At 53.2% G+C, this 25498-nt stretch overlaps 2 protein-coding genes across 2 annotated transcripts; both read left to right on the top strand.

The window, feature by feature from the left end:
• The first annotated feature begins 527 nt into the window (after positions 1-527).
• Hcrt (hypocretin neuropeptide precursor) lies at positions 528-3630 on the top strand. The gene is made up of 2 exons (XM_059270728.1): positions 528-635; positions 3174-3630. The coding sequence occupies exons 1-2, from the start codon at positions 528-530 to the stop codon at positions 3543-3545; spliced, it is 480 nt and encodes a 159-aa protein (XP_059126711.1). The 3' UTR covers positions 3546-3630.
• Positions 3631-5569: 1939 nt separating this feature from the next.
• On the top strand, positions 5570-24496 carry Kcnh4 (potassium voltage-gated channel subfamily H member 4). Its single transcript, XM_059269735.1, has 16 exons — positions 5570-5717; positions 7549-7782; positions 8091-8237; positions 8336-8463; positions 9411-9654; positions 10063-10220; positions 13032-13239; positions 14780-14974; positions 15393-15592; positions 17270-17519; positions 18105-18349; positions 18899-18937; positions 19116-19468; positions 19740-19846; positions 21179-21255; positions 22918-24496. The coding sequence occupies exons 1-16, from the start codon at positions 5642-5644 to the stop codon at positions 23311-23313; spliced, it is 3057 nt and encodes a 1018-aa protein (XP_059125718.1). The 5' UTR covers positions 5570-5641; the 3' UTR covers positions 23314-24496.
• The last annotated feature ends 1002 nt before the right edge of the window (positions 24497-25498 follow it).

Below are 25498 nucleotides of genomic sequence, written 5' to 3'. Positions count from 1 at the left end.
CTCTACCCCTTGGCATCTCTTTAAATACCCTGGGGCAGAGACAGTCAGGGCTCATTGGAATAGGTTCCAGGCCCTCTCAAGGCTATCCTGTATTTTCTGTTTATCTCCACAATCTAAATCCTTCTATCTAATATTTCCTGCTGTTTGCACTCAAGCAAACTCTGGGGAACTGTGGGGTTGGTGGGTAAACGCCCCGCAACCCAGATTCTGGATGCTGCTTTGGGAATGCCATGTGGAGTCCCATGCCCCCAGGTTCAGCCACAGCCTGTGGAGCCCAGCCGGCCACCCTCCTCTCTGCCCTGAGCTCCAGGGTTTTCACCTACTCTGCACACTGGCTTAGGTTAGTTCCAACAGTGTGAGCACACAGGAGCTCCAGCTCCCATCATGGCTTAACAGGACCAAGCAGACAGATGCCCTTTCTCCTCCCATCTTCAGTTTGGAGGTGAAGGGGCTATTTGTTGCCAGCTTCACCCCCTGCCTCAGCACCAGGCTCCTTCCCAGCCTAGCCTGTACAAATCACTTCCACAATGAGAAAGGAGGAAGTTATACCTCGAGTCACCAAGTGTCACAGCAGGAAGGAACCTCAGCACTTCCTGCAGGAAGTGTCCTTAGCAGTGAGGAAACTAAGCCTGAAGGTTAGTTAGGAGGCCAAGCCCTGCAGGCCCTCCGAAGTCAGTGCTAGTCCAGATCAACATCCAGCTTTCAGTTCTGCCTCTGAATCATTTCTCTGTCCTTCTATGTCCCTGCCTGTGGGCTCCTCCTTCTTCTGTCGCCAGTTAAAATTCCCCAACAAAGACTGCCCAGCCTGGCACCTAAGGCCCTGGAAAACTTTACCCAACTTACCTCTCCCTTTAGTTCCGTAGAAACTATGAGGCCCACACCCCATGCCGTGTGAGCCAAGCACTGTCCCATCCAAGCCTCTGCTCCCCTTGTCCCTTCTCAGGCATGCTCCGTCCCCTTACCTACCTAGTGGAAGCTACTTTGCTACTTTTCAAGCAAAGTCTTTGAGAAACCACCACCACCCCACCCCAGCCTTGTCCCACCCAGAAGGAAGTGACTGTCTAATCACTGGTTTTTGTGTTTTTTGTTTGTTTGTTTGTTTGTTTTGGATTTTTCAGGACAGGGTTTCTCTGTGTAACAGTCCTGGCTGTCCTGTAACTCACTCTGTAGACCAGGCTGGCCTCGAACTCACTGAGATCCGCCTGCCTCTGCCTCCCAAGTGCTGGGATCAAAAGCATGCGCTGGCTAATAACCCTTCTTTGCACTGAACTATCCTTGGGCCCAGATGTCACCCCCCCCCCCCCAGCCTTGTGTGCTCCTTGAAAGTGGAGACATGGCTGCTGGAGAGAGGGCTCTGTAAGAGCACTAACTGCTTTTGCAGAGGACCTGGGCTCAGTTCCCGGTGCCCACATAGTGGCTCACAACCATCCATAACTCCAGTTCCAGATGATCCAAAACCCTCTTTTTGTATTCACAGGCACCAGGCACACATGCAGTACATATCCATACACACAGGCTAAGAAAATGGGGTCACAGTTGGGCAATGGTGGTGCATGTCTTTAATCCCAGCACTCGGGAGGCAGAGCCAGGCAGATCTCTGTGAGTTCGAGGTCAGCCTGGGTTACAGAGTGAGTTCCAGGAAAGGTGCAAAGCTACACAGAGAAACTCTGTCTCGAAAAAGCAAAAAAAGAAAAGAAAAAGAAAAAAAAGGCACACTGCGGTCACCGCGCCCATGTAGAACTGATCTACATCAAGAGCTCCTTACCAAGGATGAGTTTGGTGAAGGGAACAGGAGAGATGGAGAGCTATGGGATGGGGAGGGCAGCTCAAGAGCTGTTTCCATGGAGGAAAAAGGCCCTGGAACCTGATAGACCCCAGAGTCAGTGACAAGGAGCGGGGTGGGGGGGGTGGGAGGGGGTGAATGCTACCCAGGTACCCTCCCTACTCCCCCACCCTCCACATACCATGAACAGTGGTTCTCAGGCTGCCACTTCTGCCCCTAATTAGCAACTCGCCCCCTCCCCCATTGTCCCTGGCCAGTGCCCCAGCCACCGCCTCTTTTGTGAACTCAGATTCCTGGGTGTAAGGTAGCCTCATTAGTACCTGGAGACCGCCCCATCTCCAAGGAACAGGCAGACAGACAAGCGGGAGACCAAGGACAGGGCGGCCATTCTTTGGGTCCAACCTGGAGACAGCTCCAATGCAAGATGCTAATCTTAGACATCCCTTTGTCTGGTTTAAAGTGAACGCAAATGCTCATGTCTCTCCCCCACCCCACCCCCACCCCCGACACACCTCAGAGCACTATAAACCCCTGGCCCCTGGAAGCAGGCCACAGTCGAAGACTGCCTCAGACATCTTGGGTATTTGGACCACTGCACTGAAGACACCATCTTTCCAGATTACCCGGCTCTGAGCTCCAGACACCATGAATCTTCCTTCTACAAAGGTAAAGAGCTAGGAATAGGGGCGAGCCTCATCAAACCACCGAGGCCACTAGAGTGCTTGCCCACGGGCTGGGCCCAAGATGATCCTTCTCATGGAGCACTGAGGCAGGAGTCTGGGTGCTGATCTGGACTAGCACAGCCTTGACTTGGGAGGGATCTTGGCAGCGAGCCTGCTTGGTTAACACTAGTTACGCTGTTCTCTTAGAGGCTCGTGTTTATTGAGCCCTTGTATTTCAGATGCTTTTGTGATTGTCAGTTTATGTCTTCCACTCAGCAGCCTGGGTAGTAGGAATGATTTAATGCCTAGTTTGTAGGTTAGGAAGGGCTGTCCCAAGAGGCTGAGAAACTGGTCCAAAGCCACACATGTTCGGTTTTCCCCAGCAAAGGAACAGGCCTGCTGTGTGTGGAGAGGGAAGGACTACACTGAATCAACCCTTTGTTTCCGCTAAGCTAACATGTTTTTGGGTTCCGACAGACTCAGACACACCTGTCTGCAGGTGGAGGAGTAAGCCTTTAAATATGTTAAATATGTTAAACTTATTCTGCCAGCGGAAGTCTATGAGGGCTAGAGGAGATGGCTCAGCTGTGGATTGAAGGATGAGTTGACAAAGGAGCCAGACGCGGGACATTCAGTGACAGCCAAGCACGACCTCAGGCAAGAAGAGGTTCGGAGCCGACTGGGTATGGAGTGAAACCCATTCGCGCCTTGTCTCTTGTCCCTTTTAGGTTCCCTGGGCCGCCGTGACGCTGCTGTTGCTGCTATTGCTGCCGCCCGCGCTGCTGTCGCTTGGGGTGGACGCACAGCCACTGCCCGACTGCTGTCGCCAGAAGACCTGCTCTTGCCGCCTCTACGAACTCTTGCACGGCGCTGGCAACCACGCCGCGGGCATCCTGACTCTAGGAAAGCGGCGTCCCGGACCCCCGGGCCTCCAGGGCCGGCTGCAGCGCCTTCTGCAGGCCAACGGCAACCACGCTGCGGGCATCCTGACCATGGGCCGCCGCGCAGGCGCAGAGCTAGAGCCACATCCCTGCCCTGGTCGTCGCTGTCTGACCGCAACGGCCACCGCTTTCGCGCCCCGGGGCGGGTCCGGAGTCTGAACCTGTCTTCAGTCCCTGTCCTGGTCCTATCTTCTCCCCTCTGCTCGCCAGTGTCAGTCTCTAGGAAAATGGCAATAAAGACGAGTCTCTGATGGTGTGGCTAATCTTTGTTCCTGTGTGTCAAGTTCAGGCCTCCAGGGGGCGGGAAAGCATCTTGAGAACTGTGTAGGCTCCAGGGCCGGGAAGGAGCTGTGTTTCTTGTCCTAAATACTTGGTCGGGAAGAGCCCAGTTCAAGGAACCTTGCAGAGTCCCGAGGTACATGCTTGGGGGAGTGCAAGTGAAGGACCGATGTGTTCCACGTTGTTCTACTATCCACTTTATTTATTTATTTATTTATTTACTTATTTATTTTAAAACGGGGTCTTATGTGTACCAGGTTCTCCTCGAATGACCAGAGTGGCCTTAAACTTAAATGACCCTTTGATCCTACTGCCTCTACCTCCCCAGTGCTGTTGAAATTGCAAGTGTGCCCCACACCTGGTTTCTGCAGTACTAGGGGACTGAACCCAGAGCTTCGTGCATATTAAGCAAGCACTCTACCAACTGAGCTATATCCTCGGCTCCCACTGTTTTATAATAGGGACCTATAGAGAGAGGTTCTGGAAAGCTGCACACGGGAACAGAATCCAGCTGGCAAGGGCTGGATGTTAGGTTGCAGGAAAGGCAAGGCGTGTGAGTTTCCATGGTGAGCCTTCCAGAGTGGTGGTGGTGTGATCAGCTGTACTGTGGAGTGTGAGCAATGTCACACTGGGAAGCAGGTGGGTTAAGTTTGTGTAGCCATTGCATATGACCAGATTTTGCACTTCATTGTATAGAATGGAGTCTGAGAATGTTCATAAGCAGAGATGGGGCAAGAGTTTTTCTACAACTCTAGCAAAAGATACCTGTTGTAGGTTGGTGTGCTGCCCCCAAATTCACATGTTGAAGTCTTAATCTCCCAGCATTTAGGAAGTGGCCTTGCCAATGCAGTTAAGTAAGATAAGATAAGATTGGAGTATGGCAGACTTCTAATCCAGTTATGAGTAGTGCTCTCATAAAAAAAGGGGAATTGGCGTATCTGCAGAGATTCAGGAAGAACTCACATGAACACGGAAACCAAGACCAAGGGCAATGCATCCACAAGCCAAGGAATGCCAGAGGCCACCAGCAACTCACTTAGAAGCTGGAGGATAGCATGGAAGACTCTTCTTCACAGCCTTCAGAGGGACCTAAGCCCTGAGTTGGGGGTCTAACCTTGAGCTCGTATTTCTAGATCCCAGAACTGTTTAAACCATGCACTCTGTGTCACTTTGCTATAGCCGTAGGATAGTAATGTAAAATTCAAAAACAGAGACATGAGGGCTGGCTAGATGGCTCAGTAGATAGGGGCCCTTACTGCCAAGACTGAAGAACTGAGTTCGATCCTGGGGACCCACGAAGTGGAAGGCGAGAACCGACCACTGAAAATTATCCTCTGACCTCCACATCCTGCACTACGGCACCGGCATGCACACACACATACGCAAAATAAATAAATGTTAACAACCCTTTTGTGAAAAGAAAGAAAGAAATATCCCAACTCCAGCAGGCGGCACTATCAACCAGACACCAGCCCCTGCGTGGGCCGCGCGGGGAAACCCGTGGGGTGGAGCTACCAGAGCAGCCAGGGAACCACGCGTAGGGGCGTGATAAGGGCGTGGCCACCGTCCGAGCCCCACCTCTTCACCTCCAGCCTCGATGGTGGGCGTGTCTCCGAGACTCTCCCCAAGAGACACGCGTGGGCCGCTCCCCTCTGGGAGGAGGTCCGCAGAGGAGGGGTGCGGGTGTCTCAGGCGGCCCCTCCCGGTGCGGAGCCACGTGGTGGGCGCGGGCCGAGCCCTCCGGGAGGAACCTGACCCGTGGGGAGGTGGGGAGGGGCGGGGGGGCGGTGGCTCTGGAAGTGCTGCTGAGCAGAGCTCAGAGCTACCAGGATCAGAGCAGAGAGGCAGCGGCGGCGAGAGGAGGGGAGGAGGCAGGCCGGCGCATGGGGCGCCCCGGCCCCGCCGGTAGCGCGCCCCCTCCGGCCAGGCCGCGCTGAACGCAGCCCGCGCAACGCCTCGAACCCGCACCCGGGGCCATGCCGGTCATGAAGGGGTTGCTGGCCCCTCAAAACACCTTTCTGGACACCATCGCCACCCGCTTTGACGGCACGCGTGAGTTGGGTGGGGGCTGGGTCAAGTCTCCTTGGGACAGGGTGGGTATCCTGGATATGGTGCGATTAGAGGAGAGAGAATGGGGTGCAGGGGCGTGCAGGAACTCCTAAAACCGTGGTAAAGAAACAGGGTGCGAAGCCCCTGAGAGTGGAAGATCAAGAGACTGGGGCGGCGTTGGGGGGGGGTTGGTGGTGGTGGTGGAGAGGACAAGGTTAGGGGGTGTGACTCAAGGCAGAAGAGGTTCTTTGTGCCATAAAACGGAGGAGGGGCCTTGGGAGCCACCCACTCCCGGGCAGAGCTGTGCTGGGGGTGTGTATGGAGGTTTCTGAGACGTACAGATGGGACAAAGTGGTCTGATGACTCCAGATGCCCCTGCCCCAGAAGAGAGGGGAGAGGAGGAGGTGGAGAGAGAGAGAGAGAGAGAGAGAGAGAGAGAGAGAGAGAGGGAGAGAGAGAGATCAGACTTAGGCAAGACCTAGTTTGTAGTAAGGTCACGCGCCCCAAATTATGAGATATCTGTGTGTGAGGTGGATGAGGCAAAGCGGGGGCAAGTACTTGAGACTAGGGGAACTCTGCTAGCCCACCTGAGCTGGGTTCCAAGTTCAGCACCTTGGACAGCCGCATAGCTCCCTCCCGGCTTCTTCTCCCGCCATTCCCTCTCCCAACTCTGGAACCCCTAGGTCTTCCTTTGTCCCTCTCCAAAACCCTGGCGGGCATTAGGAGGGTGGGGGAGCGGTAGCCGAGGGCGGAAACCAAGCCGCCAGGGCCCTACCCCCCCCCTTGTTTCCATAGCGCCAATCACCGAGGCAACGGGCCCTGGGATGGAAGAAGTAGGCTGTGCCCAGGACCCAGTGCTTCCTAGGCATCCTAAGTGTCCCGATCAGCCATCCCATCCCCTGACAGTAACCTCTCCTAGGGTCCTTGGACTGTTCGTGTCTCATATCCCGTGAACCGAGCCTGTCCCTGGGTGCCCTCCCACCCAGAAGCCTCTAATCCACTAAAGCTAGAGGGAGCCAACTCAGGTTCTGGTGCTGGGGGTGGCTGCAGCTCACACCTCAATGTCTTCTCCGGTTTGACTTTGAGCACCAGGAACAGATAGATCCCCTGAACCTAGTTAAGAAATATCAAAAAAGCAGGCATTTCCTGGAAGGCAAGTGCCTTCCCCTCACTTTATGCACATTTGTGAGTTTGGAAATTGTCTGCCTTTTGGTTTAACAATAAGAGTATGATGTCATCAGAATCTTTGTCCTGCTCATTATAAGAGGATGCTAGGGTAGTATCCAAGGACGTGCTTCCAAAATTGAGTGATTGGGGAGGGGGTGGGGGGCGGAATCTTTTTCCTTTCTCAGAGTAGCATTTACTAAGTACCAGGAGACCTTCTCAAGTTACCTGATGCAACCCACAGCCACCAGGGAAAGGCACGTTGTGTCCCACTTTGCAGATAAGGAAGCTGAGGTGCAGGAGCCGTAGTTAATGTGCCCAGGGTCACATTCAGTCAGTGGTGGAAATGGGTGCTGGAGTCCATGTATCCCCTTCCCTTTTTTTTTTTTCTGCTTTCTGCAGTCACATCTGCCCAGCTTGAAGGCAGGAGTGTGAACCCCATGGCCTCGTGGGGTTCCTTCTCTAGTCCTCCCACGGACTCTAGGCCACCCTCGAGTCCTTGCGCTTTTGCTCTCTCTCTTGTCCTCATTTCAGAACATCTCAGAGCTCCCTTAGGAACCGCCTAGAACCTTCTAGCTCTCTGATCTCTGCCCACCACTTGAGGGAACTGTTCATCTGGACGTTAGCTCCCTTTTGGCCTGGCCCTGACCCTGACTTCTCCCTCCTGTAGACAGCAACTTCCTTCTGGCCAATGCACAGGGCCCACGGGGTTTTCCCATCGTCTACTGCTCGGACGGCTTCTGTGAGCTCACCGGCTACGGCCGCACCGAGGTCATGCAGAAAACCTGTAGCTGCCGGTTCCTCTATGGCCCAGAGACCAGTGAGCCGGCCCTGCAACGGCTGCAGAAAGCCCTGGAGGGCCACCAGGAGCACCGAGCTGAAATCTGCTTTTACCGAAAGGATGGTGAGGAGCCTGACCTGGCTTGACGTCTGCCCGAATCCCAGGTCTCACCCAGAGTCTGCTGGGCACGTGGGAGCTTTGGGGCTTATTCTTCCGTGGCCACAAGCTAGCTACAGGACCACGCTCATCCCTGATCTTTTCTGGGCCTTTGGTCGTCTCTCCCTTTGTAAAGTGAAGGAACCAGATGACAAATCTCTGGGCTGTCTCCAGTTCTGAACATTTACCAAAGCCTTTGACTGCATCGAGAAACGAAGGGGGACCAAAGGCATGCCCAGGCTGTTCACACCTCTGCCCTCTCTCTGTGCCTACAGGCTCAGCCTTTTGGTGTCTCCTGGACATGATGCCCATCAAGAATGAGATGGGGGAGGTTGTGCTCTTCCTGTTTTCCTTCAAGGACATCACTCAGAGTGGAGGCCCAGGACTTGGCTCACCTGGAATCCATGGGGACAATAATCATGGTAACTATAAGTCTGGGTCACAGTAGACTGCTCCACACACAGCCTCTTAGGATGCGCCCCAACTTACCTCTGTCTATTTTTTTTTTTTTCCCTAATAGAAAACTCCCTTGGGAGGAGAGGAACCAGCTCAAAACTTCGGTCCACCAGGAGGCAGAATCGGACTGTCCTGCACCGATTGACTGGCCACTTTGGTCGCCGGGGCCAGGGAAATGTGAAAGCGAATAATGTGAGTGCCACTCGCAACTGATAGTTCCAAGTTCTCCAACCCTAATTCCCTGCTACCTTCTCCCTCTTTCCCTGTCTGCTCAGTCTCCCTCTGTCAGCTTGCTCCTCTGTTCACCCATTTTTCATAGGCTACTTTCTGCTTCATCACATCTGCCCCCCAGCCCCTCCTCCATCCCGTTTCCTTTTCTTCAGTGGGTGATTGACATTGCTTTGGTGATGTCACAGGGGATGGAGCTCTAGCAGTAACCCTCCCCCTGAGGATTAAGTGTAAGGGTTGTGTCTTGAAGGATGACCTTACAAACTGCTGTGATCTTAGGAAGAAAGCTCCTGTCGCGGATCTAGCACCCCACCCTATGTGCCACCCCCAAGGATCCCGACAAAGCCAAGGGATGGAGTCTCTCACGGCTTCTGTTAAGCCTGTTAAGGCTATTGGGAAGTCAGCTGGGCTAACTTCCTCCCTCTGGGGCATACTCACCCCTCACTAGGTCCCTAGAACTCAGAACTACAAAGAAGTTATGACCCTTCAGGCTAGGCTGTTTGCCTGGTTGTCGTTATCTCTTCAAGGAGGGCAAGGGTCAATCCAGGTAAACACAGCTGATAAAGCAAGATGTCTTCGGAAGGGGCCTGAGGGTGTTTTGTGGAGATTTAACTGAGTGATAGAGTGCCTGCCTTGCAAGTACTAGTCCCCTCGGTTCAGTCTCCAGCACAAGAAAGGAAAGAAAGAAGTGAAAAGAAAGAATTACAGAAAGGAGCCTGAGCAATAGCTTGGTACAGAGACAGAAGTGCCAGGTGCCAGCTTGAGAATTCCTCCCCCACACCTTCCATCCCCTTTCTGGCTACTGTTCCAATGCCCACCTTCTCCTTTTTCCTACCCCCTGACTCTCCCTTCCCCCAGCCTCAACTTTTCTTTCCCCCGAGTGTCCCCAACCACCACCCCTCTCCCTTTAGAACGTGTTTGAGCCAAAGCCATCAGTGCCTGAGTACAAGGTGGCCTCCGTGGGGGGCTCCCGCTGCCTCCTCCTCCACTACAGCATCCCCAAGGCTGTCTGGGATGGCCTCATCCTCCTCGCCACATTCTACGTAGCGGTCACCGTCCCCTACAATGTCTGCTTCTCCGGTGATGACGACACCCCCATCACTTCCCGACACACCCTTGTCAGCGACATCGCTGTGGAGATGCTCTTCATCCTGGGTCAGACCCTCTACCCTACTAACCTGGAGGGTGGGCTGTGGGGACCCACTCTGACAAGCTTCCCTTCTTGCTGGGCCTGCAGGACCCTTCCCTAGCTTGAAGGGTCTTACCTTCTCTTTGTAGTTCTTTCTGAATTCTAGGGGCCCAGTGAGGGGTGAGTATGCCCTCAGGGGGAAGAGGCTAACACTTCTCCCCCAGACCCTGTAAGTCCTATAGTGCCAGGTGCCCTGCAGCCTTCAGCCTGTGGCCTTTCCTCCCTGTAGATCAGCCAAGAGTCCCGGCTTTCTCCATTCTGCCTCCTCCTCCATCCTGGGTCTCCCGTGCTCACGCACGGCTTCCCTATTCATTAGCTACCTGACCTGAGAATCCAGGCCATGGCCCCTAGTAACAGCCTCTTGCATTCCTCAGACATCATCTTGAACTTCCGCACCACCTATGTGTCCCAATCGGGCCAGGTGGTCTCTGCTCCTCGTTCCATTGGCCTCCACTACCTGGCCACCTGGTTCTTCGTGGACCTTATTGCTGCTTTGCCCTTTGACCTGCTGTATGTCTTCAACATCACTGTGGTGAGTGACTCCCATCCTGCCACGCCTCCTAGCATCTGAACTCCCAACCCAGCATCTCCCATTAGAGGGGCAGGCAAGCACAAATCCAGCCACAGTCCTTCCTATCAATTCCTGTGCAGATAGATGTCTCTCTGACTCTGCTGTGGGCACAGGCCTGGGCCAGGCACTGGGAAGGAGCCCAAAGGGTCTATGCTCTTGGAGAACTCAGCTCACAGTCTTTGAGGGAAGCTGAGACAAGCGAAAAGCTAACTATGGCTACCAAGGCGGCGTTGGTCCGATGCCAGATGAGTGGTACTTTTCACATTTTTTTTATTTCACAAACAACTGATGAGCATTTAGCTGTCTGCAAAACACTGTATGGGGGGCCTGGTCACTAAGGTAGAAAGAGACAAGGACTTGGCACTCCAAGCCCCCCTCAGATTGGTGAGACAGGCAAGAAGGGTGGAAGGAGGAGATCAGCCGCAGAATTGCTGAATGGGAGTGGGCAACAGCAGCGTGGTGTCGACGCACGGAGTCTGGACTGGCCTTGGAGATCTAGGCTGGAATGCCAGCATATGCAAAAACATTCTGAAATCAGGCCAGCACCCGGGGGCAGAAGCATCCCAGTTGGGCAGGGGCTGAGGTGGTCTGGGAAGGAACTGTTCCTGGAGGAGGTGGGAGCAGAGCTAAGCCTCTAAGAGCGAACAGGATTTGGCTAGCAAAGGATGAGAAGCCAGAGAAAGCGCATAGTTAAGTCAAGCCAGCAAGTGAGAGGCTGGGTAGGGTGCCTGGGCCTGTGTCTTCACTCGGTACTGCCTGGAAATGCCCTGAGTGGTCAGGATGGAGCCAGACAGTAGGTCTTTTCTAGTCCAAGGTGAGGCAGTCTTGGCCCGTGTCCCCAAGCCCCCTCGCCAGTGTGGGGGAGGAGAGGTGGGGAGCAGTTTTCCTATGTGCTCTCCCTGCTGCACTCCGCTATAGCAGGAAACCACCTACACGAAGCCGGATTTAACTAGCCGCCAACGGGCTGTGGGCCCCTTCTACTGGCTGTGCACATGTGTGTGCATGCTCCTACACACGTGTGTGTGTGTGTGTGTGTGTGTGTGTGTGTGTGTGTGTGTGTGTGTGTAAGTCTGCCTTGAGGTCCTGACCATTCAGAAAAGGGCTTCCTGCCGGGCCTCAGTCTTGTAGCCACGCCTCTATGCCCACCAGGGAGTGTCAGCCTACCAGACAGCTGTCCTTACAGAAGAGAGCCACCAGCCCCTCCTCTTGGGCTGTCCCCTCTCCTCTGGTACCTTTGGGAGTACTTTACAGATCAGTAAAATTTTACACACACCATGGGGAACCCTTCAGGGGAGGTTCTTAAAGCTTTTTTCAATGTTGATATGGAAACTCACATGGAACTAGGTCTCCAGAATCCTAGTCTAGTATTCTTTCCCATATACAAGCTGCTTCCCAGATAGCCAGGGTCCGCAGGTGTCCGGCTTATGGGGGATGAGGAGTAACATGGGAAGCCTGGGAGAGGTAGAACAGAACCGTGAGAGAAGGGTCCTTAACGGTGTGGGACACGGGAACAAGCGACTTTGGGGAGCCCTGAAATGTTCAACTTTGGGAGCCAGATATTCTGGGGCTGGAGGTAGTTGTGTTAAGTCACAAGTTAAGATTTTAGTTAAGACTTTAAAAGGGGTTCCTGTTGGGGAACCAGGGCCACTTCCTTTCTAGCCCCTTCACTTGACATTAGAGACACACGAGGTGGTTCTGGAGCAGTGTAATGTCAGGGCTTTGGGGTATGCTCCTCCCTGGAGCTCCCTGAAGTGTGGTGAGGGCTTTGTACCAAGTCTCTCGAGCTTACAGCGCTAGATGCCAAGCTGCTCCTATACACAAATAAACCCCCATCCCACTCCTTGTCTGCCGTATTATAAGGTCTAGTTGAAGTGTTAATAATTATAACAAAAACAGCCGATCCAGGGATATGGCTTCATGGCTTAAAAACAAAACAAAACAAAATAAAATCAAAAAACTTGTCTAGAGTGCATAAGGTCCTAGGTTTGATCCCTGCATTCCTTTCCCCATAGCAGGGAAAATTAACGAAAGTTTCCAGGGTCCTTGCTAGACACCAAGGCTCCATCAACCTCTAGCTCAAAGCAGGCGTCCTCAGTCCATTGCTTTCCTTCTCACCTGTAGCTGACCTACAAAGGAGGATGCCCTTAACCTTTGGTAGTCCTCAGGCTCCTCACTTGTTCCCCTTCCGGTCATCACACTTCTCCATGTCACCTGCCGACCCTGCTGGATTGTTCCTAGGACACTGGAGCTTTGAACGGGGGTCTTCAGTAGATCATTCAGTCTACCCCCTCCCCCTCAGCTCTGACCAGGGCTTGCTCCTGAATCATCCCAGAGTCCCGTGAGGCAGCTTAGTCCCAAACGGACTTGGTGTCCATCGTCTCTGACTTCAGTTACAGCTCCATTATTTCCTTGGTCTGTGACCTTGGAGCAGGTCCCTAGCTTCTGTGAATCCTAGTTCATTCATCAGCAGATGGGGACCTGGGATGATAACTGGACCAAAGGCTCGAAGATTGTTTTGTTTGTTTTCACGAGGATTACAGATGCCTATCATCATGGTGGCACAATGCAAAAGAAGTCCTCGGTGGCTAAGTTAATTATTCTCTCCTGATGCATTTTATAGTCACTTTCTCAGGACAGCAGCGTCAGTTTTTTTGCAGCTTCCCCTGCCTCCAGGCTGTCTGATGGGAAGGGCCTGGAGGGGGTTAGGGGGTGCTATGGGAAGGTTCTGGGGAGCTGTGCCTACTGACAGCCTCCCCCGCTGCCCACCCGCAGACCTCGCTGGTACACCTGCTGAAGACGGTTCGGCTCCTGCGGCTGCTGCGGCTGCTGCAGAAGCTGGAGCGGTACTCACAGTGCAGCGCAGTGGTGCTCACGCTGCTCATGTCCGTCTTTGCTCTCCTTGCTCATTGGATGGCCTGCGTCTGGTATGTCATCGGGCGCCGGGAGATGGAGGCCAATGACCCGCTGCTCTGGGACATTGGTGAGCCACCAGTCCCAGACTTTCACTTCCTGCCTCTCCACCTGTCCTATCCCCGAACTGATGCCGCCAGGACTTAACATCTCCCCATCCCGCAGTCCCCTAACCATCCAATAAAATGGCCTGTGCTCCTTCTGGGTCAAGTGTGGGGACACTGGTTTGGAGAGAAGGACTCTGCTTGGGGGAAACTTCCAGCCTAGCTGGGAAGGAGACCAGGGTCAGTCAGTGACAGCGGAAACACATGGATGGAGAGTATTTTGGACAGAGGAAATCAGTGTGTGGAAAGGGCTCAGAAAGGCTTCTCATCCTCTCAGCTCTCTGCCATCATCAATTCCTCCTTAGCCACAATTAATGGAGCCACTGGCCCGGAGGCAGCTCCAGGCCTTCAATGTCTCCTTGGGAAGTAGGTCAGATCGTAGGCACTGACTGTTCTTGATACCTCCCTCTTCAGCCCACACCTGATCTGCCCACTTGGATCTGGCATCTTCTCTCCATCTCGATACCTTGTCCAATCTCCCCCACCTTCCTCCCTCAGTGACTCCTACAGCAGGCCCCACCACTTTTCCTATCTTCCTCTTATCGCCACCCTCAACCGCTTCCCTTGCTGCAGCCAAACTGGTCTCCCATGATTCAACACTGGAGGCCTGGGGAGATGGCTGGAGAGATTGGAGGGTTAAGAGCACTTGCTGACCTTGCAGAGGACCTGGGGTCAGTTCCAAACACCCATGTGATAGGTAGCTCATAGGGGACCCGATGACCTTTTCTGACCTGTGCAAGCATTCGTAAACATTAATAATAATTTTTAAAAAGAATAGACACTGACCTTCTCCCAGCTTCTCCCTGGGCTCTTACACTAGGTCCCCACTGCCCGCAAACTGAAGTCTATGCTTGGTGGTCATGTGTTCCAGGTAGCTCTGCATGATCTGTGTCCCACCACTTTACTTCTCCCTGTACAGCCCGTAGACACTGACTGCCCTCCTGGACCTGACCTGCTGCTCTCTTACTCTGGGCCTTTACATGTTTTCCTTCCTGGGAGGCCCCGCTCCTTCCTCGTGGTGAATTTTCTATACTCTCAGCTTCCATCAAAATCTCATATCCCAAGAGAACCACGTCCCTAGGATCCATCTTGGCTCCCTTAATCTGCTATGGTTTCTAACACTTTAGCAGCTTGCCTCCCACCCGAAATAGTTAGTTTCCACTCCTCCTTGACTCTGTTTACAGGTGATGGCAGAGACAGCCCTGGGGTCGAATCTCAGCACCCTCCCTCCAACACACACAGGAAGCACACAGTAACATACGAGGGGGTTGAAGGGGTCCCTGCAGTCAATAGTCTAAGGAGTGGGCAGCCTTGGAGTGCAGCTAAAGCCAGTGCATGGCCTCCAGGCCCCATCACAGCAGCTCTGCACGCTTCCTGTCTCAGCAGCTGCCAACTGCCCCTCTCCTCTGTAAATGTGTATCCAGGGTCAAACAGGCAGATCAGGGCAATGCTCTCTCCAGCACTTGTATAGCCAGCCGTAATTCCCGCCTTCCTTCCCTATCACAGGTTGGTTGCATGAGCTGGGCAAGCGGTTGGAGGAGCCCTATGTCAATGGCTCGGCAGGTGGACCATCGCGGCGCAGCGCCTACATCGCGGCGCTGTACTTCACCCTGAGCAGCCTCACCAGTGTGGGCTTCGGCAACGTCTGTGCCAACACTGATGCCGAGAAGATCTTCTCCATCTGCACGATGCTCATAGGCGGTGAGGCCAGACCCACGACGCCCAGGGAGCCCTGTAAATCCAGGCTTGTGCACAGGGAAACTGAGGCCCAGAGAAAGCAAGGTCCCACTCAAATCCACACAGTCACGCGTTCATTCACAATACTTTTCTTCATTGCTCGTGACTGTGCCCATAAACAGGTGTGACCTCGTTCGGGAGGTGAGACACCTAAGGTCATGACCTAAGGAGGTGATGAGAGAGGAGTATGAGTTGCCTCATCTATGGGTTGCCACCTCCTTCCCCTGCCTCTGGCTGCTAGATGTGCTTACAGGAACCTGCTAGCTCTCCTGTGCGCCCCCAGAACCTCTGAGACCCATCCAAGACTGGGTGATTTGGGGAGCACAAGGAGCAGAAGGAGAGGTGATCGCCTCTGACACGCTGTGGGTTGCCGCCTCTGCAGCTCTGATGCACGCAGTGGTGTTTGGGAACGTCACAGCCATCATCCAGCGCATGTACTCCCGCCGCTCGCTCTACCACAGCCGCATGAAGGACCTCAAGGATTTCATCCGAGTGCACCGCCTGCCCCGCCCACTCAAGCAGCGCATGCTGGAGTACTTCCAGACGACCTGGGCTGTCAACAGCGGCATCGATGCCAACGAGGTAGTGCTGAGCAGGGGCTCCGGCCACGTGCCGGTGCAGTGGGGAAGTGCCTGGAGGCAACTAGGGTGTAGGGAGGTCCAGGGCCCTTAGCAAGGATGTGGACCCAGCCCTTCCTTTGGTGCTTAAGCATAGAGGTTGAAAGGAAGTAGAATGCTTGAGTCTGGACTTGGGTGGACACCTTGCCTTCTCCTGGCCTCAGTTTCTCCACTGTGGTAGGCATCACCGTTTCCTCCCAGCCCTGTGTTGGGCCAAGCCACCTTTTTCCATTCGTTCTCTGTGTCCTGAACACAGTGGAGGATGGGGGCTGCTAGAGGTGATTACACACCACAGCTTCTGCCCTCAAGGAAGCACATAGGGAATGGAACCATACAGGAGTAACATCCCTGCAGCGGGGCTCTCATTGTGTCTGAGCCCCGAGGAGACAAGAAAGATGGCAGAGAAAGTGGTACATCACGGTCAAGAGAATCAGTCTGCCTCGGGAAGGCCATTCCAGGCAAAAAAAAAAAGGAGCAATAGGAACCTAGGTTCGTGAGTGCTGGTAAAACTGAGTGAATGGGTTCAGGGATCTGAAAGCAGCTGAGTGAACCTCAGGGAAGGGGAGGCTGTACTGGGAGGTGCCAGCGCCAGCGTTGGGGCTGGGGCAGCCGCAGCCCCCAGAGAGTGGATAGCCTTGAGTTTGCAGTTGTATTCTGCCAGATCTCTAGGATGAGGTGTGGCAGAGGGTGGAGGAGAAAGGGGATGGGAGATTTTTGACTGGAAAGGATCTGCAGGAGCAGGCAATTTCCAGTTGGTTGCAAGAGAGCAGCTCACAGGGATGGCCGGGTTTGGCTTGGGGTCAAGGGATGAGATGAAGGCACCCCAGGAGGAAGACCGGGTTTATGGATGAAGGTGAGAGTGCAGGGCTGGGCCGTCATCCACATGCAGTGTCTGTGGGAGACTCAGGTGGAGGTTGTCCACCAGGGAGTTGTAAATCCACATGTGAACCCAACGTTGGGCTTCCAGGCATGGGTGGTGAAGACAGGGGCTGGTTGCCATGATGTGGGAGAACGTGGAAGTAAGAAGTGAGTTGAGGGGCATGGGCTGTGCCAGGAGCCTGGGGAAGAAATGAGAAAAGAGCAGAGGTAGAAAAACTGGCAGGGAGTCCCTTCCAGGGGCCCAGGTGGGACAATAAGGGAGAGGTCAGCGAGACAGAACTGTGGAGGGGCTCCACGATACTACGAGGGAAATGTGAAGAGAACTGGTCAAATGTAAGCCCTAGCATGAGCCCGAGTTTTACAGTTAGGGATACTGAGGCCCAGAGATGGGAAACAGAGTCCAAAGTCCCCAGGAGCATAGGAACAAAGATGATTGCTACTTTCCCATTCCCAGTTGAAGAAGTCCCACCAGGGACGACTCTTGACTGGGTAGACTTGAGGAATCAGAGTCTAGGAGTGCTCAGTGTGTGTAGCCGTGTGAAGTAACCAGAGGAAAGACTTGGTCTCTGCCCAGAAGTTAGATTGGGTGAACAAGATGGCAAAGAAAATTGAGAGTAGACAAAGAAAACTTCCTTATGGTCTAGAGGGTAATTTCAGAGAGAGGGCAAGTTGGCACTCTTGCCTTGGGAGCAGCACAACTCATTCGTAGACTCGAGGAGTGATTGCAGGGGGATGGCCAGAGTGACTTCTGCCTCTCATGCAGTTACTGCGTGACTTCCCAGACGAGCTGCGAGCTGACATTGCTATGCACCTGAATCGGGAGATCCTGCAGCTGCCCTTGTTTGGAGCAGCTAGCAGGGGCTGCCTTCGGGCCCTCTCCCTGCACATCAAGGCCTCGTTTTGTGCTCCTGGGGAGTACCTGTTACGCCGTGGGGATGCCCTCCAGGCTCACTACTATGTCTGCTCTGGCTCGCTTGAGGTGCTCCGAGACAACATGGTGCTGGCCATCCTTGGTGAGAACCCCACCACCACACACTGCCCATCCTAAGACCTTCCCCCAGAGGACTTGGGAATAGCCTGGGGTCCAGGGAATGGGAGACCCCTAGTGAGTACCTAGAAAGCCTACTGAGGAGTATTCTTCCTTGATCCTTTCACCCTATTACAGATCCCTCTTGGTCATTCCCCCTACTCCCCTCTCTTGGGCCACCCCTTAACCCACTGGCCCTCCATCAATGAGTGTCATTCAGTCCACTCAATCTATCCCTTTGCATCATCTTCTAGTTCCATTGTCCATTCCCCAATGACTCTAAAACCCACTGACCTTTAACCTTTAACTGACCCTGCTGGCCAGTCTTTATTGATCCTCCAATTCTACTGGCCGTTTTCCCCAGCACTGTTGACATCTCCCACTAGCTGTCGGCCAGCTGCACCAGCCGTTCCCCACGGGCCTTTTCTAAGTTCTCTCTTCCAGTGTATTTATTAACTCCCCTTCAACTGTCCTTAAGTACACTGCCCACCTCTCAGATATGTGGACCATCTCCCACTGATATCGTGTGTCCCCTGCATCCTAGTTGACTGTCCCCTTCCTTTACCCATAGGGAAGGGGGACTTGATTGGGGCAGACATCCCTGAGTTGGGGCAGGAGCCTTGGTCAGGGACAGGCCCCAGCTGCGTGCTGAAGACCAGCGCTGATGTGAAAGCATTGACTTACTGTGGCCTGCAGCAGCTGAGCAGCCGAGGGCTGGCGGAGGTCCTGCGGCTGTATCCGGAATATGGGGCTGCCTTCCGGGCTGGCCTACCCCGGGACCTAACCTTCAACCTGCGCCAAGGCTCTGAAAACAATGTATGTAGACACCGTATGGCTGCTATCCCCGCCACGGTACCTTCCTTCAAAACAGACCTCCTCCAGCCCCAGAGAGCCTCTTGCATGTCTCACCTCCCTCAAAACATCACCTCTAACTTCAACCACCTTCTTCTATGACTTCATGTACACTTAACATCTTCCAACCCCACTCCCCATGGGCCTCGCCCAGCCCCTTGACACTCTCTTACAACTTTCTATTACTGAGTACCTCTCTTCCTCATTCTAGCTTTATGAAGTCCCTGTCTGGACTGGTGCCCCCCCACACACACACACACCGAGGTTCCTCTCCTCCACTGTTGTCCCAACGTTTCCCACTTGTTTTCGGTTGATATGTCTCATACCTGAGACCTCTGTCTTTCTCAACTTTGGGGGTTCACTTTGTCCCTCTGAATCCCTCTGAGTCAGAGTTGGTGGTGTCTGGCTCAATTCTGTGTTCTCAGTCCCTTAACACTGTTAGGGAGAGTGAAGAGGGGTTGTCCCAGGGAGTGAAGAGGCAGGAGTCAGCTGAACCCTACTCTGTTCCCACAGGGCCTCAGCCGCTTCTCACGCTCTCCTCGCCTCTCCCAGGTAATACTCCTGGGTAGGGTGAGGTGGTTCTGTGGAGAGATTGGGAGGGGGGCAGCTTCCCTTGGCTCCTCTGAGAAGGAATAGAGGGTGGGGAGCAGCGCACGGTGCTGGAGGGTGGCACCCCCATGAAGTGTCCTATTGTCCAGAGTCCGGTAACAACGCTCGCTCCTTCCCACAGCCACGCTCCGACACTCTTGGCTCCTCCTCAGACAAGACTCTGCCATCCATCACAGAAACCGAGGGTGGCATGGAGCCTGGGGCTGGCCCCAAGCCCCGTCGGCCCCTCCTGCTGCCCAACCTCAGTCCAGCACGACCTCGGGGGTCCCTGGTCAGCCTTTTGGGCGAGGAGCTGCCCCCATTCTCAGCCCTTGTCTCTTCTCCTTCCCTCTCCCCATCTCCTTCCCCTGCCCTGGCTGGCCGGGGCCAGAGTCCCTCCCTGCACAGCCCCCCCAGGGGCTCTGCTGCCTGGAAGCCCCCCCAGCTCCTCATTCCCCCACTGGGAACATTTGGACCTCTGGACCTCAGTCCCCGGTGAGATGCCAGCCTTCCTTGCCTTTCTCATATCCCTGCTGGCTTCCAGAACCTTCTTTGGGCTCCATTCCCAGCGTTCCAACCAGTGCTCCTTACTGTCTCTGCCCCATTTGCCAGTCCTGCCTTTCCAACCACAGCTTGCAATCCCATTCCGCTTCGACCATTGTTCTTCCCCAGTTTCCTGGCTCTGCTACCCTCCTTCACCTTTTGCCTGCTCTGTTCAGGCCCTGCATCCTCCCCCTGGTGCTGATGAGCACTACTCTACCCCCAGGATTGTGGATGGCATTGAGGACTCCAGTCACACAGCTGAGGCCGCTACATTCAGGTTCAGCAAGAGGCCAGAGCCCACCAGAACTCGCTCACAGGCTCCCCCTTCAGGTAAGGAACCACAGTGACTTCAACTCACAGTTACATCTGTCCATCTATCCATCCATCCACCCACCCATCTATCTGTCCCCATCAGTCCATCTATCCATTTACATACCCATCCATCCATCCATCCATCCATCCATCCATCTATTTATCCATCCACTCACCTATCCAATAATCCACCATCAATCCATCCATCTATCCATCCATCCATCCACCCACTCACCTAGCCAACAATCCACTCATCCATCCATCCATCCATCCATCCATCCATCCATCCATCCATCCACCTACTCACCTATTCAACGATCCACTCATCCATCCATCCATCTATCCATCCATCCATCCATCCATCCATCCACTCACCTATCCAACGATCCGCTCATCCATCTATCTGTCCATCCATCCACCCACTCACCTATCCAACGATCCACCATCCATCCATCCATCCATCCATCCACCCACCCATCTATCTGTCCCCATCAGTCCATCTATCTATTTACATACCCATCCATCCATCCATCCATCCATTTATCCATCCACTCACCTATCCAACAATCCACCATCAATCCATCCATCTATCCATCTATCCACCCACTCACCTATCCAACGATCCACTCATCCATCCATCCATCCATCTATCCATCCACTCATGTCACATATGTCACATGCTGTCCTAGGAATAGTCAAATCAGACCCTGCCAACATTTTAGCATGGAGGGGAGCAACACCTGTGTACACAGATAACAATTCTAGAATTATAATTATGTGCTAAGTTCTACAACTGAGAAAAGAACAAAACTTGGTGGTAGGAATGGAGGGGATGCTTTGGTTACTCCTTAAATGGACTGTAAGGAGCCAGTGACATGGTCCAATGGTAAAGATAAAGCTTGACAAACTGAGTTTGATCCCTAGTGCCTATATATATGGTGGAAGGACGGACCCAACTTCTGAAAGCTGTCCTCTGATTTCCACACGAGCACTGTGGGGCACACATAGACACAACTATAAATAAATAAATGTAATTAAAAAGAAGAGCATGGCCCTTTGGTATAGTGGAGCAGATGTTCAAGGTGTGAAGGAATGCACAGACGAGACACTGTACAGTGTTTGGATGCCAAGAATCCCTGTGCCTAGAGCGGGGTGGGGTGGGGCGTGGGCATGGAGGAAGGCCCGAGGCTAGACTTCAAAATCAGCTTCTGGGGTTGGTTTCCCCATCTCTCTGACACCAGAGCATTCTATTCCTTGCTCCCTGCTTGTCAGGCAACAGAGAGGAGTGGGGACTTGGGTATCCGTGCTCCATGAACTCATCTGCATCTCTTTAACCCATGCTGCCTGCAGGCCCCAGGCCCAGCCGGGAACCAGCCACAGAGGCAGCAGAAGAGGTGAAGGAAAAGGTCTGCAGGCTGAACCAGGAGGTGGGTTTAGTTTGGCTCTTCCCTGCCCACCCCAGCGGATATTGTCTGGGGATCTGAGAGGAGCATGTCATGTTTGGAGCTAGCCAGAGTCTTGTGTTCTGTCACACTAGCTAAATGACCCTGAGCTGGGCTTACTTCCTCACCTAAAAGTTAGAAAAGTAATATGTCGCTGGGTGGTGGTGGTGGTGGTGGTGGTGGTGGTGGTGGTGGTGGTGGCACACACCTTTAATCCCAGCACTCGGGAGGCAGAGGCCAGCCTGGTCTACAGAGTGAGTTCCAGGATAGCCAAGACTACACAGAGAAATCCTGTCTCAAAAACAAACGAACAAATAAGTAAATAAATAGAAAAATCACATGTCCTTCCCAGAAGTGTGAGAAGAGTGCACACGTATCTGGTCCAGTCCCTGCTGCATCTCCAGTACTCATACCTCTTCCTCCCACAACTGAGTCTCCGTTTACAGCCTGGGACCATCCACCCAAGTCTGATGCTCAAGGCTCAAGCCTTTTCCCTTTTTCCCTTTACCCAGTCCTTGTGTGTGTGTGGGGGGGGATGTGTATGGGGGTCTGTGTGGTGTGTGTTTTGGGGGAGGATCAGTGGATAGGGAAGTTGAGAGGCTTTTAGGCTTAGAGGACCAATGCCCATATGGCTGAATCTTGGCCAGGAAGAGCTAGATTCTAAATGCCTAGGCTAGGCACGGCCTCTACCTCTTTCCCAAGGGATCTCAGTATTGTCGCCACATAACTACCAAGCCCAGCCCCTGGGAGCCACCTTCCCTCCGTTCTGATAAACAGCAGGCAACCCAGAGAGGTGGCACCTGGGCTAGGGCAGGGCCTAGAGCTGTCTACAGTTCAAGGTTAAGGACAAGTCCTGCTTCTGCTCACTGTCTCAGGCCGTCCTCCTGTCTAGGTCAGTGATTCCCATATCTGAGTTTGAATCAGAACTACCCTGGGCCTTAACTGGTTTGGAATGTCTGGGCTGGGGCCAGTCTAGCTGATTGATGAGCTCCAAATTCAAAGAGAGACTCTGTCTCAAAAACAAAACAAAAACAGAGAGAGTGATGAGAGAATGCTGTCCAATGATGACCTCTGGCCTAGAGGGACACCTGCACTCAAGTGCACACACACATACACACAAACACACATTCACTGCATACACACACACACACACACACACACACACACACACACACACACACAAGAAAATGAAATAAATACATGAAGGGAGAGGGAGCTGGGGCAGCAGTGACTCCTGCTGCAGATACATTTTGGAAATCAATTGGGGGTACTTTACTTGTTGGTTGTTACAGCCCCTGCTCTTTCTTCTCCCCGGGTGGCTGTGGGCAGACAGTGGTTAAAGAATTTTGTGAACTAGGAGGGCTGGAGAGATGGCTCAGAGGGTAAGAGCACCGACTGTTCTTCCAGAGGTCCTGAGTTCAATTCCCAGCAACCACATGGTGGCTCACAACCATCTGTAATGAGATCTGGCGCCCTCTTCTGGCCTGCAGGCATACACACAGACAGAACATTGTATACATAATAAATAAATCTTTAAAAAAAAAAAAAAAAAAAAAAAAAAGAATTTTGTGAACTATAGTGTGGAGGTGGGGAGTGAGCCTGGTTATTGTCCTGGCATCCTGAGACACTTTGCTATGTTTTCAACAGATCTCCCGCCTCAATCAGGAAGTGTCTCAGCTGAGTCGGGAGCTGCGGCAAGTGATGGGCCTCCTCCAGGCCAGGCTGGGTCCCCCAAGCCACTCATCTGACTCAGCTTGGCCCCAAGGCCTTCCTTGCCATCACCAGAGGCCACCGTGCATCTCTCCTTATGTGTCTGGACCCCCACCGGGTCTCCAGGATACCACACTTGCTGTGGTTCACTGTCCAGCCAGTGTGGGGACAGTGGAGATAGGGACCACCCCCTCAGAGCAGAGACCTTCCATGATGGCACCCCATCCCTCAGAACCTGATTCTCTCGGACCCTCTCCAGTGCCAGAGGCTTCTCCCCTGACCCCAAGCCTCATGAGGCACAGCTTCCAGTCTGGGTCAGACACATTCCACTGACCCTGGCCTCAGGCCCAGGCCTGTCTGGGGTGGGTATTACCAACCTGCCATCCAGGGAGGAGCTGGGCTCCTTGGCCTCTTGCCTTGGGATCAGCAGCCACCAGCCGGCCTGGTTGGCTCTGGATTCTCTGGACTTTTTAACAAAGAGTGGCCACATCTAACCCTGTTTCATTTTCTAAACCATCCCCCATCCTCCTCTTCTGTGAGGGGAGCCACCACCTGAGGCCATGGAATCCAGCAGGCATGAAATGGACCGTGGTGCCCTGCTGGGCTGGGCAGATGAGATGTCCTACTGTCTTCCTAAGACTTGGAGGCAGGTATAGACTGGGAACAGAAGAATGGTCAAGAGCAAGGCTCTAGCCTAGTAAATGAAGGCTGTGGCTAGACCAGGCAGGGTCTATATCAAGAGGAATAGATGGGTATTACAGTGTTATGGAGCTCTTCTGTCCCAGATTCTGGATCCCTTGCCAAAGACCCTGAGAAGGATGTCTCCTTGAAAGGAGTAGGTTTTGAGATTCCAGCTGTTATTTGAGAAACCCAGGACATCTTAGGCTTCCCGTTAACAGTCACTTCACCCCACAGCACACACAGAAAGCCAACTGATGACACCACATGTGTCTTTGACTCTCGGAACATTTGTTTCTCCAATTCGTTTTTGTTTTGTTTGTTTTGAACTAGTTATCAACATCAAACTCCATATAAGAGTCACAAAATATTCGGTATTCTAACTTCTCAGGAAAAACAAAGCTGTCTGGCTACCAAGAGCCAACATTCCTCTGGCAAAACCAGTAATCACCTGGTCACGAGTGACTGAGAAATAGTCCTCATTTCTTCATAGCCTGTTGGTCCATCATTTCCTGATGCCCACTCAGCTTCCCTTCTCTGTTAGGTCCCTGCCTTATTTCAATTTGTAATCCCTGCCTTAGAGTGGGCTCCAAGGGGGTCTTAATAATGTCTGTTTCTTCTCTCGGCTGGCCTCGAACCTATCAACATCTCTGTTTCTGTCTCTCCGCAGGCTGTCGTGCAAGGTGGTCTGCTGCCAGCAGCTCAAGGCATTCCTAGCACCCCCCTTTTGCTGTTCCCCCCCAGCCAAATCTGCCCCCTCTCCCTTCCAACACGGTCTCCACTGAGGGTCTGGGCAAAACCTTCCCCGGCTTCCAGCTTCCCTTCCCCACTCAACACCCCAGGCTCACTTTTGGATAGGAAATAAATTTTTTATTTTTGTAGACCTTGACTCTGGCTATTTCTGGGGGTTGGTCTGAGAGCCCCAGGGCTTTGAAAGAGCCAACACAAGCAGACACACCCCACCATACTCTAGGGCCCTGTTGCTGTCTCTAGGAAGGGCAGAGGCGCCAGCCAATCCACTTGGCGCCGTATTCACGACACCAGGGACTCCTGGGATAAGGGAGAAACCTTAATGAGTCACTAAGGGCCTGTTACACTCCTTCCTCCCCACCACCCAGTGACAACCACAAATACACAGTATGTGGGAGAGACCAGCCTAATCTCTAGACTTAGAAAGATAGCCCCAGGGGTTGCCCTGCCCTCCGGAATAAGGAATTCTTCCCAGGTATTTGGTGTTGAGTTAGGTAGAGTGTGTTATAGTGGGCAGGCAGCTGGAGGGAAGAGCTTGTCACCAGTCCAGAACCTGCTAAGAATGTCTTCTTTCAGCTTACAGCATTTATCTGAAGAGCTGTGCATGTCCTATGGTATATACGTTGTAAGAAATTGGCACCTTGATGACAAGATGAAATTAGATGTGGGCACAGCATTGCAGCAGGTTGTTCCAGACAGGTCCATTCTTTAACTCAAGTTTTCAGGGTATGACTCATAGCATAGGCACAAAGGCCACATGATCTCTGGGGTGGGCTTTGATTTCATATAGGTTTTGAATAATGTCCCTGGGAGAGAGATGCAGAAAGAGGAAACACTGGCCTTTGGTTGGGGTGGAGCAGAAGCAGAAGTGGTCCTAATTCATATAGAAGGAATTAGAAGAAACAGAAACAGAGCTGACCCATACATATTAGGAGGGGGAGTGGTTTTTGTCTACAGTGATGGGTGGAGAGAACCCAGGCAGAGGTTGTTGTTGGGGGAGAGTCAGTTCTGGTTGGGGTGGAGGTGGCTCTGGTGTGTTGAGAGCTGAGCCTAATAAAGAAAGCTTAGTCTGTTGTGGTGTCGCACACAC

This window comes from Peromyscus eremicus, chromosome 8a (assembly GCF_949786415.1).
Source record: "Peromyscus eremicus chromosome 8a, PerEre_H2_v1, whole genome shotgun sequence".
Lineage (NCBI taxonomy): Eukaryota > Metazoa > Chordata > Mammalia > Rodentia > Cricetidae > Peromyscus > Peromyscus eremicus.
The sequence above is the reverse complement of the archived record's forward strand: the minus strand, read 5'-3'. Positions and strand labels throughout refer to the sequence as shown.

What these genes read in the sequence shown, in the direction of transcription:
- Hcrt (XM_059270728.1), top strand. Translation starts at nt 528, where the DNA reads ATGAGAAAGGAGGAAGTTATACCTCGAGTCACCAAGTGTCACAGCAGG. An exon ending in TGAGGAAACTAAGCCTGAAG is followed by an intron (nt 636 to 3,173) that starts GTTAGTTAGGAG and finishes TGTCCCTTTTAG; the next exon opens with GTTCCCTGGGCCGCCGTGAC.
- Kcnh4 (XM_059269735.1), top strand. Translation starts at nt 5,642, where the DNA reads ATGCCGGTCATGAAGGGGTTGCTGGCCCCTCAAAACACCTTTCTGGAC. An exon ending in CCCGCTGCTCTGGGACATTG is followed by an intron (nt 13,240 to 14,779) that starts GTGAGCCACCAG and finishes TCCCTATCACAG; the next exon opens with GTTGGTTGCATGAGCTGGGC. An exon ending in GCTCTCCTCGCCTCTCCCAG is followed by an intron (nt 18,938 to 19,115) that starts GTAATACTCCTG and finishes TCCTTCCCACAG; the next exon opens with CCACGCTCCGACACTCTTGG.